The sequence below is a fragment of the Hyaloscypha bicolor genome (assembly GCF_002865645.1).
Source record: "Hyaloscypha bicolor E unplaced genomic scaffold K444scaffold_182, whole genome shotgun sequence".
Classification (NCBI taxonomy): Eukaryota; Fungi; Ascomycota; class Leotiomycetes; order Helotiales; family Hyaloscyphaceae; genus Hyaloscypha; species Hyaloscypha bicolor.
In genome coordinates this window covers 5,481,094-5,502,945 of record NW_020194684.1, presented here as the reverse complement: position 1 = coordinate 5,502,945, position 21,852 = coordinate 5,481,094, and the positions used below count along the sequence as shown (strand labels likewise).

The following is a 21,852-nucleotide window of genomic DNA, read 5'->3' as shown; positions in this document are numbered from 1 at the left end:
CCAATCAGAATCGTATGTACTGTACTATGTACCATGAATTCATTCTTACAGATAAATTACAATGCCAATTCTCCAAAAGCCATACCGTGAGGTAATGTACCTAATACTAATCTAATCTCTCCCTCTACTTTTGGTATTAAAATTGCCACCCATGCAAATCGAAGGACAAAGAAAGCCGGCCCAGTAAATGACGCAACAAGGGAATAATAACAAACGCCGGGGGAAAGACGCCAACCGCAAGCGAATACTCTACAAATTTCGTACCTCGAGCATTTCTAGATAGCCATCCTCGTCATCAGCAAAACTGAGACAACGCGGTCCTTCGCTATCTTCTGGAGTAGGTTCGTTCTCGACTTTCATAGCCGGTCCTCGGACATTGGTCTCCCGGTTGTCGCTGGAGACCGCGTTATCAGATTCAAAGATTCTTCTTCAGCAGAATCCGCCAGATTCTTTTGCTCCTCCTCGACAGCTAACTTAGCAGCTTCCGCAGCCAACTGAGCCTCTGCTGACTCTTTTTCGAAATCTTCAATGGTTTGGGTAACATCGGATCTCATCTTCCGCTCTTGCCTGGGCATCATCTGCCCTTGAGGCAGTCGGGTTCCCGAAACCACTTCTGTATAATCTCGCTGCATTCTCATGAAAATCTCGTCTGTTTGAAGGCTCATCCCTTCCTCGACTTGCTTGCACATGTCTAACAACCGATTTCGAACTTCGTCGCAGCTCTCCTGGAACATTTCTGAACGAGCAGTATCGACATGACTGGCCATGTGGCTCTGCATTCTCTTGAACTGGCCTGGACCTACGGGAACTGTCAGTGAATAGATATTAAAGGGATAAGATGAGCAGTAATCTTACCGCTTTCATTTGCACACCAGTCGTAAGCAGTGGAGAGATTACGAGCAATAATGGGAGTGAACTCTCGATTTGCTTCTCTCTGCAGATTGTTGATGAGCTCGATCATTTGTTGTGAGACTTGTCTGAAAATGTTTTCGTAGTTACGAAGTTGTTGGCCAAGCAGTGCTATGCCAGCACTTCCAGCTCCGGACTTCATGCTTCGTGACTCGATCTCACGATGAAAAGCGTTCAAAAGAGATTTGGCTGCTCTGGTAAAGGACTGGAGCACTCGAGGCATCCTCTGGGCGAAGACTCTCTCCCAATGACTACCCAAATTCTTAATGATTGGCTCAATTCTGATTGAATAGGTCAGTGGTGCTTAATCAACAGAGGTCCTGTGAGTGTAGGACTTACAATTGAAAGTTGAGGTCCTGAAGGCCTTGGGCGTTTGAAAAAACACCATCACGTCTCACGATGGCTGTCAGAATTAGCACAAGACCTTCAACATTGTACCATCATGCTACCTTTGTATGTTGCCCAAAAGTAGCCACCAAGATGACGATTCTCCTAGATCGCATTGTCAGAATGTGCTTAATCAAACTGAATGTAAAATATACTGACACGATTTATAGGGCTATGCCATCTGCTTGCAGTTGCATTTGCCTCTGATATGGCACCCTCAATTAATTGCTCATATTTCTCGAAGATGTGTTCAGCTAAAGCCTCATTCATCTCCTTTAAGCAATCTTTAACGGCAGCGTAGAGAGACTTCTCCAAAGTCTTCAGTCTGAGATTCAAGAAGCGTGTTTCGGCCGCGAGCTGTGTGTCGGTCAGATTTAGTCCGGTGCCATCGTTCGCAGCCCATAGTCTCAACGAGTTCAGGAGCTGACTCAGGCGGGTGAGAAAGTTGCGGCAGTTTGAAGCTCTTCCTGCTTCGGTGAGCTTCTTGCAATGAGCTTGGAGCTGTGGAATCTCTGTCTCCGCGGTCGAGCGGAACCCTGGAACTTTGTTGTCTCGTTGCAGACGACCTCGAAGCTTCTGGTACGCACGAGAGCTAACACAGAAGACTGGTAATGAGCGGGCTACTTCACTGTAGTCTCTAAGCTCCTCATCGGGGTTGAACTTTTCTGGGTCTTCTTCTTGAGCAGACTCCATGTCGAGTTCGCGAATACCATCAGCAAAATCCCGTTGAATTGCGCTCTTGGAGTACTTGTTTCGTCCCCCGATACACAACGCACTCTGTAGAGAGAGAGTTAGCTACTGCATGATGAAACATGGTCTCGAAACTCTGGTCTGTGTCCAGCATATTTGATTACTTACCATGGCGGTTTCGATCTCTCCCTGAGCTTTCTCTGAGACCTTCAGTTCCTGATTGAGTTTCTTGATCTTGTTGTCAATTTCAATCTTTTCTTGGCGGGCTCTCTTCTTGTCATCCTTCAGTTGAGCGAGTTTGCCTTCAATTAGGTCCATTGTCAGCGGATCTCCTGTCTCAGACTCAATATCTGAATTGCTTTCGACGTCCCAGTCATTTGCGTCTTCCTCTTCTTCATCGTCGTCGTCAATGAAATCGTCCTCATCGTCGGAGTTTACTCTTGATCTCTTCGACTTCTTGCGAGACTTTGAAGGCTCTGCAGAACGCTTCCTCTTCCTCGCGGCACCCGATGGAGCGAATACCTCATTTCCATCCTCCAGTTCGCTCTTCAATTTTTCCCAGACCTCCATTCCATCCTCAGCATCGTTGATCAGTTCTGTGTACACCGCCTTTGACTCCTTCAGGTCTTTCACCGACTGCTTGAGCGTCCGCTGCTCCTTCTCAAGTTCATCGATCTTCTCCCAGTCTGCGGCCATCTCTTCTTCTAAGCCAAGACTATCGGATGCTTCGATGATTGAAATATCATCTGTCTTGGAACAAATAAATGTAATACGAGGATAAGTGCCGTCAAACTTAAGTTGACGCTTGAAGGATTCTCCCAAGAGAGACTTCGCAGCCTTGTCATCAACAGCGCGGTTTATCGGTGCCACAATAAAAAGGCCCGTGCATTGCTTCATATATCCTGAACCAAATCAGCATTAAACGGTCCCAATTTGGGCGGAGATTGGCCGACTGTCTAATCTTCGGACACTCATTCTTTGAGGCAGCTACTTGGCAGCAAGAGACATCGAACTTAGATCCGATCTCTTCACAGGAAAATCGGCGAAGAAAGAGTTATGCTCACCTGCGGCAACAGCAGCACGTGCTGCGTTCGAGTCGTGAACACCAGGTAAGTCAACAATTACTGCTCCAGTGCTTAGGGCTTCGGCTTTTGTGAAGATACGAACAACCCTAATAAGTGGCCACCATTCTGTTTGCTTCTTCTCGCCGTTTACGATCTTCTTTTTGGAGTCCGCGGTGGCTTTCTCCTTACTATAGGACCCAAGTCAATATGGGCTCGTTATATAGGATTGAAGCGGGTTCAGGGCCTGGAGTACAGAAATTGGCCGATTACTGACCTGTCCACATAATGCTGTAACGCACGATAGAAAGCTTCGGGGCTACCCTTAGCAACCTTCTTAACAGTGCCCAACACTTCCTTGATGCCAGGCTCGTTCATAAGCTGTTCCACAGTACTGGAAGCAAGCTCTTCCTTTGTCTTCTGAGGGTACACCGCTTTGATCTTTGCGTATGCGATACCTGCTTCTGATTCTGCGTTGGTACACTCTCGAGACACCTAGAATTGTTAGTATGTCCACGATTGCAGTATAGCATTGCATACCTGGCCATTGCCGTCGATCAACTCGGTCAGCGAAATACGCAGATCACGCTCCCAATCTGCAGCTCCAATGAACTCGATGTGTGCGCGATACTTCTCGTTCTCGTCTTCACTCGAATTCCAGGACATTTCTGTGACAACGGCCGTGCAGGCGCGCATGCAATTGGTGGGAACCAGACGTTCCTCTTCGAGCATAGCGTTGATCACTGAACTCTTGCCAGCCCCTGTGTTTCCGACAACACCGATAATTGTCGGCGTATCAACTTTTTGGCTCAGAAGATCATCTATTCGGAATAAGTATAAGTTCCCTATCAAGAAGAGAGCATCCTACTGATTTGTTGCGCAAAATACTGCGCGGCTTCATTCACAGACAGCATGCTTGCCAACTGAGCCTTCAGAGTTTCGAGAAATTTTTGGCTGTTCTTCACTTCAGCTTCCAACTCTTCGGGAGAGCCGTTCTCGTTGAGGTGCTGCACACGCTCATTATGTGAGGGTTTATTTGGGGACACAAGGGTCGCTGAAGCCTCAGCAATTCCACTCATTGAAGTCTCTTCACTGTTGTGAGTCTCACTCTTGACCATGCTTGTGGCAGGGATCTTAGGGGAGGGGGCGCCCGAGGGAGCGGTGAGGTTACGTCCAAGTCTGGTTGGGGTATCTCCTGCGTTGTACTGTTCAGCTTATGAACAATAAACATTGCCTAAGCATTAAAGCTACGGCGCTCGTAGAGTTTGCACTTACTAGTCTGACTTCGTCCTTGTGATCTTGGAAACATGTCCCCATTCTCGTCCTTCACTGGCACGGATGGAGAAACTGCGTATGGAGATGTGTACGATTGTTCTGCCTTGGCAAGGATGCTATCCTTAGCAACATTCGATGCGGTCAAGTTTGCTGAGACTTGAGTATTGAGGCGTTGTAGAGGGGCCCTCGAAACTGAAGGTGGTGAGGCATGGCCTGCTTCATGCGCGGTGAAGACCACGATGTTATCTTTCAAAAGATTAAGGTCCTTCATCTGGACAGCATCACCAATTGGATTGTTTGCGAGTTTGAAATCGACCTCGACGTTGGTTCTCTTGCGGTAAGCACGTTTAATTTTGGAGACGGAGTGTTTCTATAGTTGATCAACCCTGAATTCTCCCCAAAACGTCTTATACTTACGCTTTTCACCTTAAACCATAGAAAGTCCCCAGAGGAGCAATCAGTCGAGTTTTGGGTATGTTGAAGCACAGCAACAGCGAACTCGTTCTCAAGGTTGACTTCGGGCTTCAACAAGAGAGCGATAGTATGCAGGCGTTTGTACTCCGTGCCTGCCTCGAAGATATTTGGGGAAGGAGGGTCCGAACCCTCCATTGCGAACGTTGAGGTTGGAAATGGCAATTGATGCTTTCATGAACCTAGCAGCGAAGCACAAGTTTGATTGAGGTTCAGGTCTCAGTGAGGCTCAATTGTACGGAGAAGCAAGAGTTGTCGAAGACGCGCTGGATCGCGCTGAAAACACGCTTATTTAGCTCATCATGTGACTGCCCAAGCCGAGCCCGGATTTATCCGAGACAACCCCTTAAATGTTCGCTTCGGGGTCGTGGAGTCCCCGAGACGTCCGATTATTAATCTCTTCAGAGTCCAATCCAATCTTTCCGTTCACAAATTGAGCTGCATACCCAAGAATATCACACCCACCCTCTTCGCGCAAAGCCAGGGTTAAAGTGTCCCTTAAGAGTCGCACGCGTTTCCTTCTTTCCGTCCAAATCCTTGCTTCATTAACGAACACGCCAGCTCCGCCAACCAGGGTATACCAACTACCGACTGCAGGAACAACCCGAGTTCCAGAATGGCCCGTCACAGATGTGGATCTCAAGGGGTTGACCCCCTAGGCATCCCAGAAAACTGGCTCTCGGACCCTGGTGTAACTTAACATCATGTCATGGACATCCGATGTCTGAAGCCGGGGCACACGACCGTTCTCCGAATTTATTTTTCTTTCCCCTTATTCATATGATAAGCCGCAAATTTCCATACAGCCCAAGAAACATTCTAGGGCTTGCCCCTCGTGCTTCATAACGTCAAAGCAGATCAATCATGGAGGCTACCCCACCACGCTCATCTTCTTCATCATTTAGCTGGTCATCGTGGTCGTCGTCACCAAGTGTACTGTCCCGCGAGCAGCCCCTTCGAGTAGCCGTTATTGGGGCAGTTTTAGGTGGCTTAGCGCTTGGTCACCTACTCCAAAATGCTCCCAACATTCAAGTCACCATGTAAATGCAAACTTTAGGGCTGGACAGCTTATCTGGCTACCAGATCACGATGTCCCATTTTGTAACAAGGCAGCTTCATGCATCTCTTTCAAGGATATTCGAAGCGAAATTGCTCTCTGCATCGGGATTTCACCAGGGAATGCCCATGGATGGACATTTATGAAGAGGGAGCTTCCATCCCAGGAGCTTCCCTTCTCAAACGCTTACGGCCCCTAAGTTCTGGCCAGGAAATGTTCTCCTTTGACGCGGACGAGATGAAAGACTCGTCTTCCGTTTCCCTCTGGCTTCTGCGAAATACTCTTCTTCACAATAGTGGGCGTTTTGTGAAGCTCGGGAAGACATTTCAACGATACGAGAAGCTAAAGAATAGAACTGTGAATATGAACTTCGATGACGGAAATGTCAACGATTTCGACTTGCTTATTGGCATAGATGATGTTGGTTCCAAAGTCAGAATCAACTCCTCCCGAATTCGAAGGTCTCTGTTGCAGTCATATATTTCAAGATTCCATTAACTCCTGACACAAAAGCCCTTCTCCCAGCGCCTTCTGCGGTTATGGTATGAACCCGTTTCAATGTCCTGTGGCTTTATCGTTATGTGCTGAGATGAAGGTAGGCATGTACTCAGAATAACCAAAACGTCATGGTTCACTCATAGGTAAACACTCGCAAGCCATAGGCGACGAAATTTGACGATTATGAGATTGTGCCAGATGACTCGTTCATTATGATTGGTTACAGAAGTTCCGCGAAATAATTTTTGAATATCGAGAAGCCGCCAGGAAAGCTCTCCCCCAAAGAATTGAAGAAAGAATGCCTTGCACGCGTCAGATCGCTTCCCAATGTTGATCCAAAATTCATCTCTTTGAAGAGAAATGCCTTATCAGCACTGCTTATGTTCATGTTGTCAGAGACTGTAAAGCAGTCAAGCGTTGGGGCACAAGCTGTATGACACTTATTGGGGATGCAGTCTTCAAGTACTTTGCCCTTTGGCGGCGTAAGTATACCACGCTAATACTAAAAGTATCTCCAGGATGCTAGGCAAGGGAGCAAATTGTGCTATCCTCGATGCAATAGATCTGGCCGAGAAATTCGTACATCAAATCCGATCATGCCATCAACTCGATGTCATGAACTGGAGACATGTGCAGCGGAGAACGTGAAGCGAAGACTGAGAGAGCGGAAACGAAGTGGACTCATCCAGAGCTTCATCTATTTTGGGGATAACGTACTGGAGGAATTTCGCTACGAGCGGGGATTGGGTGGATCGATGACCCCCGAGCAAAGAACTTTTATTCCAGCACTCAGTCGATGACTTAATTACATACATTTTGTTGCAGTATATCCATATAACAAAGCTTGTTTTGGCAAGCGCGAGAGGGACGAGATCCAGATGGCTTCAAATAATTAGAGGAGATTCTGTTCAGTCATCCTGCGATGGACATGAGATATATAAATAAAAATTTATGGAGGGTTGAACAATGGCAATGTTGCGAGATTCTCAGTCAGTTTGCCTGGTTTATACATGTTGATGGTTCTGCTCTCGTTCCTTCAGGACTATGGAAACTGACATTCCTGAGTGCAGAGATGCCGATACTCTATTGGAGCCTTGCCAAGCTTCCACCGTTGTGGGCGAGATCGGTATCAAAATGCGAACTGAATGCCCAATTGACGATATATCCAAAACGGCCCCGAAATTTTCTTCCCCCATCTTCCCGTTTCTGAAAAACTTTATAACCTCAGAGTCATTACACAGCACTAAGTAAAGGACTTGGGGAGTCCGCTCACCAGAAGACTGAACTTTAAGTTTGACACGCTGTCGAGAGTCCCATGATGAAGTTTTGGATAACCCACACGGAAGGTTCCTGGAAATCCGAATCCATTATCTATTAGATTACCAGCCGTAAATTCGAATATATACGGTTTTGTGAAGGTTTGCCTCGGAAGGGAACGTTGCTTTATGTAAACAGTGGTCCTATCCATGCGCCTCTTTTGTTTGTCTAATATGAGATGGGACTGGGAGGACACTCGGAGAAATTGATCTTTGTAAGTTCTCCTTAGACGAGCTCCTAATGGCTTGCAATTTCTCTCACGAGAGCAATTGAGAGGGGCAACAAGCCTCCCGATACGTATGCCTTCTTCCTTCATAGGTAGCAAGTCCATACGAAGCCCTTTTTTCGTCATGGTGAACTCCCGCTTGTTAGGATCAAACAATTTCCGGACAACGCTCCCACAACCGAAAATGTAGCAGGAGATGATGCGGGCATGCCTACATTGTCACTTCCGTCAGGTTCTTGCGCCGTCCAAGCAAAAAGCGATTCGTCCTCAGACTCTTTCAAAATTTTCAGTTGCAACCGATAAAACGCTTTGCTACCTTCCCCGTATAGGTGGCATGTTCACCCCAAATGGATCCATCAAGCAGTACGCTTGATGCTCGATCCGAGTCGTTTGTCTTCGCGAAGCCCATGACATCTTCTGCGCGATACATGCGTTTTCAAACTCGTTTAAGTCTTTTACTCCCGTGATAGAGGACACAAGGCTTTCCATGCTAGAACTTGTTCCAATATCCGCCCAATCTCTATCAAGAACACAACGGATCGTGGGGTAAGAAGCTCCTGAAGTGTCCAGCCTCTGGTGAACCATTTACTGGCTCCGAAATACGGGTCTTCTCGCACATGGTCTTCTCCGATCCTCCCGCCATGCACATCACTCAAATAAGCATAGCAGACCTGCGCGTCCCGGTACCATTTGTACATAAAGCGGATAGCCTCTGAAAGCTCAGAACTACTCGTTTTGTCGATACCGTAAGAGTCGATCCAGGCGTATTCAAAACCATCCAAAGCTGCGTGAGCACAGCGCCCTGTGATCTTCGAGTATCCCGCCATTCCAGGACCTCTTCCTGTTTGCAAATCTCGGAAGATAACCCCTCGGTCTTCCCAGTGATGTGAGAGGATTGCATAGCTGGGTATGTTGTCGTCCATGGAATCATGGAGAGCGAGGGCTGAGGTGTTCAACAAACGCATGGCTAAGGATGGACGCGGCCGGATATCTCAGTCCTGTAACTATGCTTCGACGAAGATTCAGATTCGAGTGTGATTTGAGTTTGCTCTTCCCTGGCTGAACAAGAAAGGACCTGGGTCGTTAAGGGTGATAAAAAATAACGTCGCGCCTCAGCACGAAAAGCGACTTACAGTAACTGTAATCGTGATTGGATGCCCGGTTCTGCCAAGCATCTCAGGAGAGAGAATGTTCGCTCGAGGCTGAGAACAGCGTAAATTCCATTCAGATTAAACGTGGAGCAAGCCCTATAATCAAACATAACATACTCTCGTAATCTCTCAAACGACTCAAACCTCTTCATTCGCCACCTTTAACTCAACACCTGGCGTACCCGACTTTGCAACCAGTTAGTCGATCTCCTCAGGACTGAGCACCCCTTTTTCTATCCCAGAGTCTAAAGTCAAAGTTCGTTATACCACTGGGGACAATGAATGCGTGTCATGGCATCTCGAAGGTTGCGGATACATTCCAACTACGTTACACGGCATTCCAGAGAGATGAATCCTCGTGCATCTAAGGAACTCTTTATCAATCTAATAATATCTCAAAACTTACGCTTCACAAAAGCATATTCTCACAAGTACACGCCACAGTACATTCGTTCTCCAAAACCACGGACGGAACAGATAAAATCGAAATTATGGATATGATCAACATGGGCATGGCAGCCACCACCTCAGCAGGAGCATCTGCTACTTCGATGCCAAATGAAACAGCTTCACCATGCAAGATTTCCGTAAGGACTTTCCTTAGGAGCACATAATAACAACTAAAAGTATCATGAACTGACAAACATTCGCAGATGTTATGGAATTGGAACACAGTAGATTCCTGTAAGCGCACACTCATGCACCTAGCATGCCTGCCTTCTGACCGATCCCTACTTAGGCTTCATCTCCGAATCATGGCACATAAGATCGAACGGGATCTTCGCCGCTTCCTGCCTTGGTGTCATCCTCCTCGTTATGTCCCTCGAATTCCTTCGCAGAATGGCAAAAGTATACGATAATCATCTGCACCGTCAACATCAACTAGCAGACCCTGGGCAAAATGGTATCGAATCAAAGGGGCTACTGCCTTCAAGGAGCAGTGGTGAGGCCACATTGGCGATCTCGAATCAACAGCCGTTTCGACCAAATGTGAAGCAGCAGGCAGCTCGGGCGACTTTGCACATGTTGCAGTTTGCAGTTGCGTATTTCGTTATGCTGTTGGCTATGTATTATAATGGGTTCATCTTGGTATCCATTTGTATTGGAGCTTGGTTTGGTTGGTTCGTTTTCAGTTGGAAAAGTGTTAATTTGAGGTATGTACTAATTCATGATGAGAGTTTAGGGGTTGACATGGATCTAGCGGACCTAGGACCCAGGAAGAAGCAACTTTGTGCTGTGGTTAGAATTTGAAATGGAAAGCAACAGAAAACTGCAAAACTGTTTGAATGGGACGGAGGTAAGTTTGTGGAAGAGAAGATTTCTTCGGAGACGGACCTCTACTTTATGTACACGGACACTATGATATGCTGAGAGATTTATTGACCTCCCATATTAGAAGCTCCATGCGCCGGGATATCTACCAGTATATCTCCCTGGCCTTTGTATTCTTTATCGAGATTAGCCAAATCTAATGCACAGTTTCTCCTTCATAACGTCCAGATCTGATTGTGTTTTCAAATATCCACAGTCACAACAGCTTGATTTTGAACTCCTCTTTCGGAGAGACCTTTCTTCTCATCTGTCTCGATTGACCGTATCTTTGCTTGATTACCACCAGCTGCCATCGCACTTTTGTTCTTTTTCCCTCTTCTCCCTTGAGATTGGGTCTCTGGGGTAATGCCAAGCTTCTCATCGATCTCCTTGGCTTTAGTCTCGAGATGCTCAAGTTTAAGCATTTGGCAGACTTGAAGATAGCTCTTGCTAGTTGTGACCTCTCTGTACACAGGCTGCTTTCCTGGAATAAGATGATTGAGCAAATACTTGGTATTGCCAAACCGGTTTTCGACTTCCAGTGCAGTCTTGATATATTGCTCAACGACTTCGTTCCACGGAGCCGCTCCACCATCAACTTCATTCCTGAAGCAACTTGAGTTTGTTTCGGCAGCTGTTGCAATCATGGCTCCATCCACCCCGAATTCAGTGATCAATTTTTCTGCCTGTGCGCGGTTCTCAACATCTCCATTCATAAGACAAGCCACCCCGTTTTCCCGGCAGATTTTCGCAATCATTTTCAGTTGTCCCCGTATGGCTTTTTCGCGTGGTCGCATAGGAGTCGTTCGGCAATGAACTGTTAATCCGGTAATACCAGTCGCACAAAGCTTTCGGACAAGTACCTCCGTCAATTCGGCCGTCTCCAGCAATCGAATTTTAACACTGATCCCAATCTCGAACTCCATAGATATCTCCTTAACTAAGGCCTCCAAGATCGAGCAGAGTTTATCTGGTGTTTGCAAAAGTGCTGCTCCCATTCCGCCACTTGTACTGAAAGGTTTGGGACATCCGGCATTGACATCGATTCCTGCAACATCCGCAGCGACAATCCTTGCTGCTTGGACAGCTCGTTCTGGGTCGGATGTGCCGATTTGAAATATGAGACGCTTCCCCTCCTTCTCCGGGTGTAGTCGGTATATCAGACTCTCCTTCTGATCCTTTCGAGGGTCCTTTGAGCCATGAGATGGTAGTCGAGTAAAGTCTATTGTGGAGAGATGTTCATTGGCCTTGCGTGTCGTTCCTATCATAGATCTGTCCACAGTTTCGGGGCCTAGCAGATTGGTTAGCTCAAAATCGAGGCAAATCATACTAGGAAACTCACCCCACACAAGATCTGCTCCATATTGAAGAGCCAAAAGACGACTACTAAGCTCTCCACTTCTGACCATCGGCGCTGGATTCAGTTTCAAAGTTAATATCACTTTTCCTCAGCCTAAGGAGCCGGAGGAGGCCTGGCTGTCCAAGACTCACCCAGTACAATCTTGCCTCTGTAATCGACCCCGCGAGCAGGGATTGGAACCCGTTTTACCGATGTCATGATGGCTGAAGCAAGGCGCTGCATACCATTGTACGGTGTTGCGTGGGGAGAATGAAAAGGAATGACTGCCGGTCGAGGTTGAAGAGCCAAAAACATTTCGAGGTTATCGATACAAAATCACGGTCCGTGCCCTCTATCGGGGCAATCGCCGGGAGCATCTCGGTTACTCCCTGGTTGCCAGCAACGCTCCGGCTGATCTCGAAAGCAGGCACTTGAGGGCGGATGGAATAAGTCAATAGACCAGACCAATTGCGATCCTCTCCTCATTGACCAGCTCTCCATCCTCCAGCCTATTTGGATGTTCCTCAGAAGTCAGTGCATTCGGGCGTCAACACGTGGAACACTCGCAGGAATTCAACTCTCCACCGCCTTATCCCATAATCTGCAGGCGTTCTCGTTCTCGTTCGCGGCCACACTGGCGCCACCCAATAATACACACAAAATTTCTTCTCGCACAAACCAGATAGCTCGACACCTCTCGAGCTCGTCTTCTTCTTCCAATACCACTCCTACTGCCAACGCAAACATGGCTTCCCAGTATGCCACCCGCAAGATCGGAGCTCCTAACACTCTGGAGCACCGCATCTACCTTGAAAAGGATGGAGTCCCGATTTCTCCATTCCACGACATCCCCTTGTATGCCAATGAACAACAGACCATCTTGAACATGATCGTCGAGATTCCGAGATGGACCAATGCCAAGATGGAGGTATGTTTTCCTCTCTCTTGAAGCTGTTTATGTAGTTCCCGGCCAGCTTCACCGACCCCGCCATCACTGTCATCACGAGCCCGTAGAATAATGATCACTGACCAATTTCTCTTCAAATAGATAAGCAAGGAGCAGAACTTGAACCCTATCAAAGTATGTGATCGAGGTCTGCGGTATATTCGGTTCTGGACAGATTCTGGACTCGAATTGCTTTTTGGCTGAAAATTGCTGACATCGCGTGTTTCTACAGCAAGATATCAAGAAGGGCAAGCTTCGATTCGTCCGCAACTGCTTCCCTCACAAGGGATACCTCTGGAACTACGGTGCTTTCCCCCAGGTTCGAATACCCCTCAACTCGCACAGGGCTCAAGAGCTGACCATCTTTCAGACATGGGAGGATCCCAACGTTATTCATCCCGAGACGAAAGCCAAGGGCGACAATGACCCATTGGATGTCTGCGAGATCGGCGAATTGGTCGGATACCCGGGGCAAGTCAAGCAGGTCAAGGTCCTTGGTGTTATGGCTTTACTTGATGAGGAAGAAACCGACTGGAAGGTCATTGTTATTGATGTCAACGACCCGTTGGCACCTAAGCTCAATGACGTCGAGGACGTTGAACGACACCTTCCTGGTCTTTTGAGGGCTACAAATGAATGGTTCAGAATCTACAAGATCCCAGACGGAAAGCCAGAGAACCAATTTGCTTTCACTGGAGAGTGCAAGAACAAGAAGTATGCATTCCTCCGCCCAAACTAAAGACGATGCTAACTGATGGAGGTATGCCACCGACATTGTTCGTGAGTGTGCTGAGGCTTGGGAGAAGCTGATCACTGGCAAGACCAACCCTGGTGAGATTTCTACGTAAGTCTTGATGTACATTTCTGTTCAATAGCATACTCACCAATACAGGACCAATCTCACTGTGAAGCATTCCCACAGCCGTATCAGCCCAGATCAGCTTCCTCATATCCCACAGAACGAGAACCTAGTCCCAGCCCCCATCGATCCTAGCATCGATAAGTGGTTCTTCATCTCTGGCGCTGCTGCATAAACGCGTTCAGCACAAGGAACTGGGTTAGAGGAAAGACTGACTATCATGACTTGCCGAATTGGCACAAAAATAGCCTTTGCTTCACATTTTAGATGGACCTTGCAACGTAATTACATACTGCCTTAGACCCGTTTTCTTGGATTTCGTGTGAAGTGACATGAAGAAACGCTGTTCCCGCACCCAGAAAGCGATCTTATTCCCTGTTTGGTTCGAGTCCTTTCGTTCTCTCGTTGTACTAAAAGCTCCTCGAGCCTAGGATTTCCACAGAAAACACTAGAACATTTGGTATGTCGGTCGTTCTTTAACAGCTTGTGCAAACTACTCAGCAAGCTCCTGAACGCCTCCCATATGCAATAATATACAATAACTTGATTCATCAATTCCCATTCAGCTCTTCCTGTCTTGACAGAATTCTAGAATGTCTATCCACCTCTTCAACAACTCCCTTTATCCCTAACTTCTCAGCATCCAGCTTCATCTGCTTTCCATCCTCTGCAATACTCGTGTCAAGAAAAATCTACCCGGTGGCTTCGGATATAGCTTACTGAATTTCAATTTTATGAAACTTGGATCTCGCGATGTCCTCGGTAATAAATTTGTGTCGATTTTCATAGTCTGCCGCGCATTCGGTGGAAGGAAGGAGAGGAATAGACGGGCCGTCTTCGCTCTGGGTAGGAACGGATTGAAGGTCGTTGAAACCTCGGTGATGAACCTGGTGATCATCTTGAATTGAGACTTGGAGCTAGATTCTGCAATGTCAATTAGTGCTCTAGACAGTATGAACACGAATTTGAATGTACCTGAAGTCCCTCGCACAATCGCGCAAGGAAAAGTGAACGTGGTGAGGAGTGAGGTCGGGAGATCAAGAGTCTCGAGGCATGCCGGCATGTTCCGTTGCGTAGCTCCGACATGTCTTGATCTGGCCAACTTTCCAAGGGTATTGGACACTTTTCTACAACCCAACAACAGACGTTCCAAAACATTGAGATGTCTTTTCAAACTCTTTCAGAGCGTCTCACAGCTCTGCAAGAGTCAAATGCCCAATTAAAAGAACTCATCGGACGACTCGCAACCATCAAGTTCCAACCCGGATCCATCCCTTTGTACAATGAAGAGGGAAATGTTATCACCGAGCTCACCTCGGAAATACAGCAGACACTAAAAGACCAGGATGAAGATCTTGAATTATTGCAGGAGGATGTTTGCGATTTGGATTCTGGGAGGCATGGAAGTGAGCTTGAGCAGCAAAAGGATAGACTTGACCAAGCTGTCAAAAGAGCTGTCAAAGAGCTTAAAGGGTAGGCTTCTGACTTCCACTGAAAGCTTCTCCCGGTCGTGGATAAGGCTGACCCTCTGTTAGATGCCAAACCGCATTCCGCAGAGCTCAGTTGACTGCCAGGCGCAACCTACAAATTGCCCAGCGAGCCGAGAGAGAACTCCTCCTACAATCCTACCTAGAGCCACGATCCTCTACAGCATTGCCCATGGCAGGGCAACAACGGCGAAGGAAGGAGCAAAATAAGGAGCTCTCAAAGGAGGAGAAAGAGGTCAACGCTAGTACTGATGTTACTTTGGCTCTGAGAAGGACACACGATATGATGACGGCCGAGCTTTCACGATCACAATTCGCACACGACACCTTAAAAGAATCAACCGCAGCTTTAGCCCAGCTTTCGGAGACTTACTCTGCACTGGATACAATGTTATCGAGGTCGAGGAATCTGCTGGGTACTCTATTAACAAGTCAAAAGAGCGATACGTGGTATCTTGAGACGGCATTTTATATCCTCCTGGCAACAATTGCGTGGCTAGTCTGGAGAAGGCTTTTGTATGGGCCGACTTGGTGGATATTATGGTTTCTACCGAGGACGTTTTTCAGAGGGTGCTTTGGAATTCTTACCTTTATGGGTGTGATCGGTGGTCGGAAAACAGATGTTGGAGTGAGCTCGGTGGCGGGAGGGGAGACTGTCGTGCATATTAGTGGCACTAGGGGGCCGAAGGTGGCCATGGCAGGACAAAAAGCCCCTAGTATTCAAGTTGGGGGTGGTGGGAAAGGAGGGCCCGCGAAGGCGACTGGGACACTGCAAGGAAGGCCCCATGAAGCGGCAGGAGATAGCGTGTCTGAAAAAGTTGGCAAAATCATTGACGAGAGTGGCGACGCTCCGATTGAAGACGAAGGAGCGGGCAGTGAAAAAGGAACTAGCGACGAGGAAGCCAAAGGAGAAGAGGTCGAGAGTCAACCGAATCCCAAGAAGAGAATGTGGGAGGAAGAGAAAGAGTCGGCAACGGAGGCCAAGAGAAAGAATGATGAATTATAATGTATTGAACAACCGATTCCTCAAGCCTGAATTCGTTGCCTCCTGATCCTTCCTTCTCTTCCTCCTCCCAATTTATTGTAAGCCAGGAATTCATTAAGTATGCCAATCTAGAGCACAAGAACATCCTAGATCTAAACCCTCGCTATTCACTTGTTTGAGTACTGGTAGTTCCATCAAGATATGTAAAAGTCGACAGATACGTACCTAGCCTTTTGGTTCCGGTGTATTGAGTCAGAGCGGTGGAACAGACAAAACAAGTTTTCGCAAGGAATTGCTACCCCTTTCGGAGAGCTCCTCCTAAAATCTGATCACAGTCTAGCTTTATCTTGCTCCAACTCTTGCTTAGCCATCTCTCTGAGAACCCTCTTCAAGATCTTCCCAGACAGATTCTTAGGAATGACAAGAGATTCCCGCCCGCACCAATGATTCCCAAGAATAGCGTGTGGTAGTATATCTATTAGAAAGGTTAAAAGATGTGAGAAGAACGTCAAGACGATTCTCACATCGTTGAAGGGATTTAGGCAAACACAATCCCACCGCTTCAATCCCGTAGCATGAGTCTAGCTACAAGCTTGATTTAAAGAGATCGACCTCGAAGGATCTTTGGCATTAATGTATATCCAGACACAGCCAGCTGGGATCGTTCCAAAGCTCGGAGACATTGAAACATACAGGGTCATCTTTGCCATAATGGGACCTTCAGCTCTCGAAACAAAATCTTAAAAAGTGGGGATGTGAGATAGTCGAGTACTTCCCGCGTGTTAAGCTAGACTACCTAGCGGTGCTCGGAAGAAACTTTTCTAAAGCTAAGCTCTTTGTAAAGAAGGTTTTCCGGGGATTTTTTTTGAGTTTCTTAGCTTCACGTATAGGCACCGAATTGAGAACCTCAAGTTTGCACTTCGTTGATGCTGATAAGAGGGCAAAGCTTCATTAAATGGGTGTTGATACCCCAGTCCAGAATCATCAAAACGAAGACCAGTGGCCTCGAGCCGTATACGAATTGAGGAAGTGTAAGTTAACTATAGTAAAGAGAGGTACAAGCTCTCTGTCCTACCAAGTTACACAGGGGCCTTGCAAATTGCAGTAAGATTCCAGGTTTCGCCTTGGGGGAGTGGACGACTATACTAGCAAGCTGAGACTGAAATGCCACACAACCACACTAGCAAGTCACATACAGCATGGAGAATGAGACAGCCAGGCCCCGCTCGCTTGTTACGTACTTTAAGTCTTCAGCTCTTGGACCCTCATCTTCCTTTCCCTATCAAAATGGGCGATGACAACCTCTTGATTTGAATTCTCGCCGATGAGCCTACCAACAAATTAGCGGGGATTTTCTTTAGGGAGGAGAAAGCCGGGAGCGAGCCGGGAGCATGAAACATCCTCCCTGCCAGTGAGGAAGGAGCTCGGGATATAAGACAAAGAAATAGGTAGCCTACCATCGTTCATCTCCACAGATCTTCCCTTTTTCGAGAAGCTGTTGCCATAAATCGTCTCTCAGCGAAATCTCATAGCCAGGTTCTGTCCTGTGGGCCTCCGGCTTCAAGCTGATTGATATTGACTCTAACATGAAGCAATTCCGTGCACTGAAAACCACACCGGCTTTGGCATCCCTTGCTTCAGTGATAGTCAAGTACGGAAATTCCTTATGGATCTTAGCTATGAATACTATAAACACACTACAATCCACTCACCTCATGTCTCCAACATGGCGTAAGATGGTGGCGCCTTGAATCGGAGACTCTTTGACAGATATCTCTGTCCGCTCCGCATGAATCAACCCACATCGGTCCTATGGTGAAAGGAATTCCGATAGTCTTGAACTTGTGCAACCTTGGAAGGGCATGTCCTGCTTGTTGGCCGACAATCCAACGATGGTCTTCCTCAATGACATACACGTGACCATCATCCAGCTCAAGACCACGGAGGACAGGAGTCGAACGCTGTCTGATCATGTAGAAATCTAGGTCCTTAAATGAGAACCTCCTCACGACTTTGGGCCCTTCAAGACTGCCATCTGGCTTTCCATTTCCGCTGGGATCTTGGGATGGGAGATACGGTGACGGTGATGAGATGTCCCAAACCGCCAAGGCTTCGATTGGCTCATCTTCTCCCCAGGCACTCCTGTTGGGCTGCCAGACATATAAAGCATACTTTTGAGAAGTGTGATAGCTGAAGAAACGATCTCTGGAATTCAATGGCATGCCGAGAAAGTGTATCTTCCATTCATTTCTAAGCTCATCAGCTCAAATATGGGAAGTAGAAAAGGAAGCACTGACCTGAAAGCGATTCTCCACTCCCCCTCAGCCGCTCCTTTGACAACATCGTACGCAGTGGCGAAATGCCTGTAGACCATCTCGTTCTCATTCAACTGGTGATACGGATGGTTTTCGCACCACTCGACTACGAGAACTCTCTCATGTAATCGCAGCCTCCGGACGAGCTTCTTCTCCGGGTCAAAATTGACCTCAGATACTATTCCAGCATCAAGATCATACACCGCATAGCGTTGCAAATCGGCTGAAGGGAAGATCAAAAGGCCTTCCTCATAAGTCCAAAGAGTATCCGGATAATGGAAAGGAGCTTCTTTCTCCCCGAATTGCAAATGCCTTTGCCAGGGTGCGACTCCATAATTCTGTGACCATTGCGGAACGATAAACGACCTTGCTAAAGGAAGCTTCTCTACGCTTCGTGGTATTCCGCTCTTCAGATGATGATATCTTCCAGCAACTTTTGCAAACAGGCTCGGCCAATCTAAAGAACCATTCTGGTCGGCATGGCGGAGCTCGCGTGCTCTGGGATAGTGTTGAACAAGCACATGCCGACCCAATTCGAACTCCGTGAAAGCATCGTGGAATTGCTTCGACACACGGCGGCTGAGGATAAGTTCTTTGGGAGAAAGGTATGCAATTATTAAGAGGAAGATGTCGTTGGGGAGCGCTGTGATGCTCATTTTCAGTCTGTGATGAAAATATGAATGTGAACATGTGTTGTGGGACAAGCAAATTTGAGGAGATTCGGCTGAGTGGGCGACGATCCTGATGATCCACACTGGCATGTCAACGTCCACCTAGACCAGCACTACTTCAACTTGTCGCGATGAGCCCGCCGATCATTTGAGCCATAAGGAAGGGCCATGAAAATAGTTCTGTGAATTTCAATTTACCAGTCAACTGCAAGAGATACGAAGAAACGTTATTTTCTGAGATCTCAGTCCTATCTTTGAAAGCGATGCGAACGAAAGGCATTATCTACACAAGGAGCTCCTATGAATTCTTGCCATTTTCACTTGGATAACTTCTTCTGGCTAGGAAGCTACTCAACCGGCGTCGACAATTAATTTGTCTCTGCCGCGACCAAGCGAGGACTTCAACAGCCCCGTGGTCCCACAAGTCAACCAACGATACTGTTAAAAAAAACTCCAACTTCTCGGCACAACTCATGACGAGACTGAAGCACTCTCCTTTCTGCCATTAGGCATTGCCACTGTCGCCTTTACATCCTCTCTATCGGTTCTTGGGTTGCCGAGATCATTCACAAGCTCCCTGAAGAGATCTCTCACTCTTCTTTGATACCACCACCCACAGAAGGCCACAACACCTAAGAACATGGTTGCTGTGATACCACAACTCGCCCAGTGCTTTTTGGCATCTTCAATCTCCAGGGCATAGTTCGAAGAAATGATCACCCCAACTCCTCCATTTGGTTTCGTCCACCACTCGGCGTTTATGAGGCATTTGCCACTCCGATAGACACCTATCAATTGCATCATCGTCCCTCCAATAGACGTGAATACACCTCCAATGCCCAATGTACTCGCCAAACCGTACCATAAGATTGCCCAAACTGATTTGAGGGAGAAATATGTTTCTCTTGACCAGAGTGTTCTGGTATCGGTTGGCGTGAAGAATCCATTTCGATCAAGCACCCCTCCCTTTCGAAGGAATGATAGAAGCTTTCCCTGTTGTGGAGGTCCTGCAAATGCCCACATCCAGAGAACGATTTGAGATATTTGTGAGATGGCGTAGACCGTGAAAGTCAAGCTCCTGCAAGACAATCCGACTTGGGGCGTGTAAAATCCGGTGAGAAATGCAAGCACAAATGGAACGCCCATTAAGAGAAGAGTCAGGCTGATCACCACGGCCCAGCCCATTATGGAAAGCGTAGTAAACCTACGAAGAGCATCCATGTCTTCATCAAGTACAAACTCCCCTTTCTGTCCTGCCGGTGGCCGAAGTTTGTAGGTCTTCCAAACCTTTTCCACCCAGTCTCGTTTGCTTCGACCTCGTAGCCACAACCAGGCCGGCTTGTAGCGGCTATTATAAGCCAGCTCGAAGAGCCTCGTCCCAAAGTGTTTCTCTTCTAAAGCTTGATGGTCTTCCGTATCGCCAAACTCGTGGGCAACCACTCCTTCGAACGTATTGGGATTGTTGCCCGCCAAAAGAAGACCAGAAACTATGGACAGGTGAGGAATTATCATATACCACATCCCAAAGGCCAGAGCCAAGCTCGTGTCGTTATCCCCAAGGTTAGAAAGTATGGTGACAATAGCGAAGACGAAGGCTCCCAGGAAAAAAACTATCGGACAGCCAATAGTTGCTCCAAATGAATATTGGCATGCTAGCATGGTTCTCAGCTGTTATTATGTCAGTGCTGGTATTTGGCATTCGAAGCTTGGTGCATTGATTTGAAATGGGCGCTTACTCTGGTCTTCGTGCGGCCAATATCTCTTAGAAATCGTGGGCTCCGAGGGATAGGAGTTTCTTTGCACTTCAAGTCTGTACAGTTTGGAACTAGACACTCCTCGTCATGAAGCGGCCATTGCCGAGGAGTAAAGATGTCAGAATCTCGATATGTTCGGATTGGATAGAGTAGAGTTTGCACATGCGTCCATGGCGAGCTAGGGTTTTGCTCTGTCGTGGTTGTAAAGTTGGGCCAATGTTCATTGCCGTTCTGGTGCAATGTATTCCATTCCATGAATTGTCTGTCGCTCTCTCTAATTTTCACTTCCAAGCTAGGTAACTGAGGAGTTAGCAATTCCTCGATGGAGATTGTTTTTGGAAGTACTGGGACAATGTCTCATGAGAATATCACGAGACGGTCCGAATCAGGAAAAGGAGTTCCCCCATAACACTTACTCGAGGTTGCCACATAGTACCACGAAAAGAAGTCGGGCCCTCATATCTAATGTCAGTCGAAAGTTTTCCGTCTTCTCCTGGAGAAAATTTATGATAATGTAGTCCAGATAAGCCTCGTAGAATCCACTCAAAAGCATAGGACTCGCGAACGCAAAACACATCGCAAGCCAACTGATGGTGTCGCAAATGGCACACATGCCGGCGAGGACCATAGCCAAGGGAGCCAGGAGCCATGAGATTGCACGAGACAAGTCTGGTACAAACAACTGGTGCCACACCGTAAGCTTTCTACGTCTCGGTATTGTCAAGCCTGTGAAGTTAGTCAGATTTTGCTGGGAAACTAGGATTTAGACATACAAAAGATAACTGCAGGAAGAAGAAACCCAACGAATGGAGATAACCACTGGCTCTCGATGCCGGAGGTGGAAAGTTGCCAGCCAGGGCATGTCTCCTCTACCCAGGCGTATGGCACCTCCACGATAGGCGCACCGACGGAATTGCCATCCCATACAGCACCACAAGGAAACTGACCTGCTTTGGTAGCAGCAAGTAAGTCATCAACCGACGCGTTGAGATAGTAAGGTACCTTCTCAACAACAGATCCGTTGAGCACTTCGAGAGAGGCGTTGACAGCTAGTAGGCAACAATGTGTGAAGTTTTGTCCCCCTCCAGAAGGTTCTCGATTCGAAGCCGGCAGAAGCGTGAGGTTCGCGAGTTGAACGAAGGC

General features: G+C 47.4%; 11 protein-coding genes across 11 annotated transcripts; 4 read left to right on the top strand and 7 right to left on the bottom strand.

The window, feature by feature from the left end:
- Positions 1-11: 11 nt before the first annotated feature.
- Positions 12-5,032, bottom strand: K444DRAFT_602744 (uncharacterized protein). The gene is made up of 12 exons (XM_024878740.1): positions 4,740-5,032; positions 4,323-4,692; positions 3,916-4,242; positions 3,588-3,868; positions 3,325-3,542; positions 3,051-3,238; positions 2,155-2,888; positions 1,456-2,073; positions 1,359-1,401; positions 1,249-1,312; positions 856-1,190; positions 12-799 (listed from the first exon to the last, which is right to left on the bottom strand). Exons 1-12 carry the CDS (start codon positions 4,929-4,931, stop codon positions 357-359), a joined length of 3,813 nt encoding a protein of 1,270 aa, XP_024728952.1. The 5' UTR covers positions 4,932-5,032; the 3' UTR covers positions 12-356.
- Positions 5,033-6,882: 1,850 nt separating this feature from the next.
- Positions 6,883-7,317, top strand: K444DRAFT_621171 (uncharacterized protein). Its single transcript, XM_024881843.1, has one exon. The coding sequence runs from the start codon at positions 6,945-6,947 to the stop codon at positions 7,146-7,148; it is 204 nt and encodes a 67-aa protein (XP_024728951.1). The 5' UTR covers positions 6,883-6,944; the 3' UTR covers positions 7,149-7,317.
- K444DRAFT_250689 (uncharacterized protein) lies at positions 7,258-8,181 on the bottom strand. The gene is made up of 2 exons (XM_024871339.1): positions 7,622-8,181; positions 7,258-7,562 (listed from the first exon to the last, which is right to left on the bottom strand). The coding sequence occupies exons 1-2, from the start codon at positions 8,015-8,017 to the stop codon at positions 7,353-7,355; spliced, it is 606 nt and encodes a 201-aa protein (XP_024728950.1). The 5' UTR covers positions 8,018-8,181; the 3' UTR covers positions 7,258-7,352.
- K444DRAFT_621170 (uncharacterized protein) lies at positions 8,162-8,859 on the bottom strand (the record flags this gene model as incomplete). Its single annotated transcript, XM_024881842.1, has 1 exon — positions 8,162-8,859. The coding sequence occupies one exon, from the start codon at positions 8,854-8,856 to the stop codon at positions 8,347-8,349; it is 510 nt and encodes a 169-aa protein (XP_024728949.1). The 3' UTR covers positions 8,162-8,346.
- An 836-nt stretch (positions 8,860-9,695) lies between these two features.
- Positions 9,696-10,188, top strand: K444DRAFT_511319 (uncharacterized protein; the record flags this gene model as incomplete). The annotated part of the gene is made up of 2 exons (XM_024873460.1): positions 9,696-9,726; positions 9,782-10,188. Coding segments are annotated over 2 exons (438 nt in total), but the record flags the coding sequence as incomplete, so codon positions are not given.
- A 157-nt stretch (positions 10,189-10,345) lies between these two features.
- On the bottom strand, positions 10,346-12,000 carry K444DRAFT_621169 (FMN-linked oxidoreductase). Its single transcript, XM_024881841.1, has 3 exons — positions 11,845-12,000; positions 11,696-11,774; positions 10,346-11,644 (listed from the first exon to the last, which is right to left on the bottom strand). The coding sequence occupies exons 2-3, from the start codon at positions 11,760-11,762 to the stop codon at positions 10,557-10,559; spliced, it is 1,155 nt and encodes a 384-aa protein (XP_024728947.1). The 5' UTR covers positions 11,763-11,774; positions 11,845-12,000; the 3' UTR covers positions 10,346-10,556.
- Positions 12,001-12,437: 437 nt separating this feature from the next.
- Positions 12,438-14,140, top strand: K444DRAFT_708922 (putative inorganic pyrophosphatase; the record flags this gene model as incomplete). Its single annotated transcript, XM_024888191.1, has 6 exons — positions 12,438-12,620; positions 12,741-12,773; positions 12,871-12,957; positions 13,009-13,352; positions 13,399-13,482; positions 13,531-14,140. The coding sequence occupies 6 exons, from the start codon at positions 12,438-12,440 to the stop codon at positions 13,670-13,672; spliced, it is 873 nt and encodes a 290-aa protein (XP_024728946.1). The 3' UTR covers positions 13,673-14,140.
- On the bottom strand, positions 13,791-14,515 carry K444DRAFT_621167 (mitochondrial ribosomal protein L44). The gene is made up of 3 exons (XM_024881840.1): positions 14,473-14,515; positions 14,218-14,421; positions 13,791-14,164 (listed from the first exon to the last, which is right to left on the bottom strand). The coding sequence occupies exons 2-3, from the start codon at positions 14,393-14,395 to the stop codon at positions 14,049-14,051; spliced, it is 294 nt and encodes a 97-aa protein (XP_024728945.1). The 5' UTR covers positions 14,396-14,421; positions 14,473-14,515; the 3' UTR covers positions 13,791-14,048.
- A 109-nt stretch (positions 14,516-14,624) lies between these two features.
- On the top strand, positions 14,625-16,109 carry K444DRAFT_574975 (uncharacterized protein). The gene is made up of 2 exons (XM_024877461.1): positions 14,625-14,970; positions 15,033-16,109. Exons 1-2 carry the CDS (start codon positions 14,660-14,662, stop codon positions 15,988-15,990), a joined length of 1,269 nt encoding a protein of 422 aa, XP_024728944.1. The 5' UTR covers positions 14,625-14,659; the 3' UTR covers positions 15,991-16,109.
- Positions 16,110-16,909: 800 nt separating this feature from the next.
- On the bottom strand, positions 16,910-18,952 carry K444DRAFT_657063 (uncharacterized protein). Its single transcript, XM_024886125.1, has 4 exons — positions 18,267-18,952; positions 17,682-18,219; positions 17,427-17,632; positions 16,910-17,299 (listed from the first exon to the last, which is right to left on the bottom strand). Exons 1-4 carry the CDS (start codon positions 18,938-18,940, stop codon positions 17,212-17,214), a joined length of 1,506 nt encoding a protein of 501 aa, XP_024728943.1. The 5' UTR covers positions 18,941-18,952; the 3' UTR covers positions 16,910-17,211.
- Positions 18,953-19,471: 519 nt separating this feature from the next.
- Positions 19,472-21,822, bottom strand: K444DRAFT_507543 (uncharacterized protein; the record flags this gene model as incomplete). Its single annotated transcript, XM_024873403.1, has 5 exons — positions 19,472-20,033; positions 20,160-20,293; positions 20,872-21,001; positions 21,126-21,435; positions 21,483-21,822. Coding segments are annotated over 5 exons (1,476 nt in total), but the record flags the coding sequence as incomplete, so codon positions are not given.
- Positions 21,823-21,852: the final 30 nt, after the last annotated feature.

Coding starts and splice junctions, on each gene's coding strand:
- K444DRAFT_621169 (XM_024881841.1), bottom strand. CDS start 11,762: ATGGTCAGAAGTGGAGAGCTTAGTAGTCGTCTTTTGGCTCTTCAATAT. Junction 11,645..11,695: donor TGGAGCAGATCTTGTGTGGG/GTGAGTTTCCTA, acceptor CCAATCTGCTAG/GCCCCGAAACTGTGGACAGA.
- K444DRAFT_621167 (XM_024881840.1), bottom strand. CDS start 14,395: ATGATCACCAGGTTCATCACCGAGGTTTCAACGACCTTCAATCCGTTC. Junction 14,165..14,217: donor TTTCATAAAATTGAAATTCA/GTAAGCTATATC, acceptor CGAGTATTGCAG/AGGATGGAAAGCAGATGAAG.
- K444DRAFT_574975 (XM_024877461.1), top strand. CDS start 14,660: ATGTCTTTTCAAACTCTTTCAGAGCGTCTCACAGCTCTGCAAGAGTCA. Junction 14,971..15,032: donor GCTGTCAAAGAGCTTAAAGG/GTAGGCTTCTGA, acceptor ACCCTCTGTTAG/ATGCCAAACCGCATTCCGCA.
- K444DRAFT_657063 (XM_024886125.1), bottom strand. CDS start 18,940: ATGAGCATCACAGCGCTCCCCAACGACATCTTCCTCTTAATAATTGCA. Junction 17,633..17,681: donor CGCCATGTTGGAGACATGAG/GTGAGTGGATTG, acceptor AAGATCCATAAG/GAATTTCCGTACTTGACTAT. Junction 17,300..17,426: donor ATCTGTGGAGATGAACGATG/GTAGGCTACCTA, acceptor ATTTGTTGGTAG/GCTCATCGGCGAGAATTCAA.
- K444DRAFT_250689 (XM_024871339.1), bottom strand. CDS start 8,017: ATGACGAAAAAAGGGCTTCGTATGGACTTGCTACCTATGAAGGAAGAA. Junction 7,563..7,621: donor ACTTAAAGTTCAGTCTTCTG/GTGAGCGGACTC, acceptor GAGGTTATAAAG/TTTTTCAGAAACGGGAAGAT.
- K444DRAFT_602744 (XM_024878740.1), bottom strand. CDS start 4,931: ATGGAGGGTTCGGACCCTCCTTCCCCAAATATCTTCGAGGCAGGCACG. Junction 4,243..4,322: donor ACAAGGACGAAGTCAGACTA/GTAAGTGCAAAC, acceptor AGTACAACGCAG/GAGATACCCCAACCAGACTT. Junction 2,889..3,050: donor ACGTGCTGCTGTTGCCGCAG/GTGAGCATAACT, acceptor GATTTGGTTCAG/GATATATGAAGCAATGCACG.
- K444DRAFT_621171 (XM_024881843.1), top strand. CDS start 6,945: ATGCCATCAACTCGATGTCATGAACTGGAGACATGTGCAGCGGAGAAC.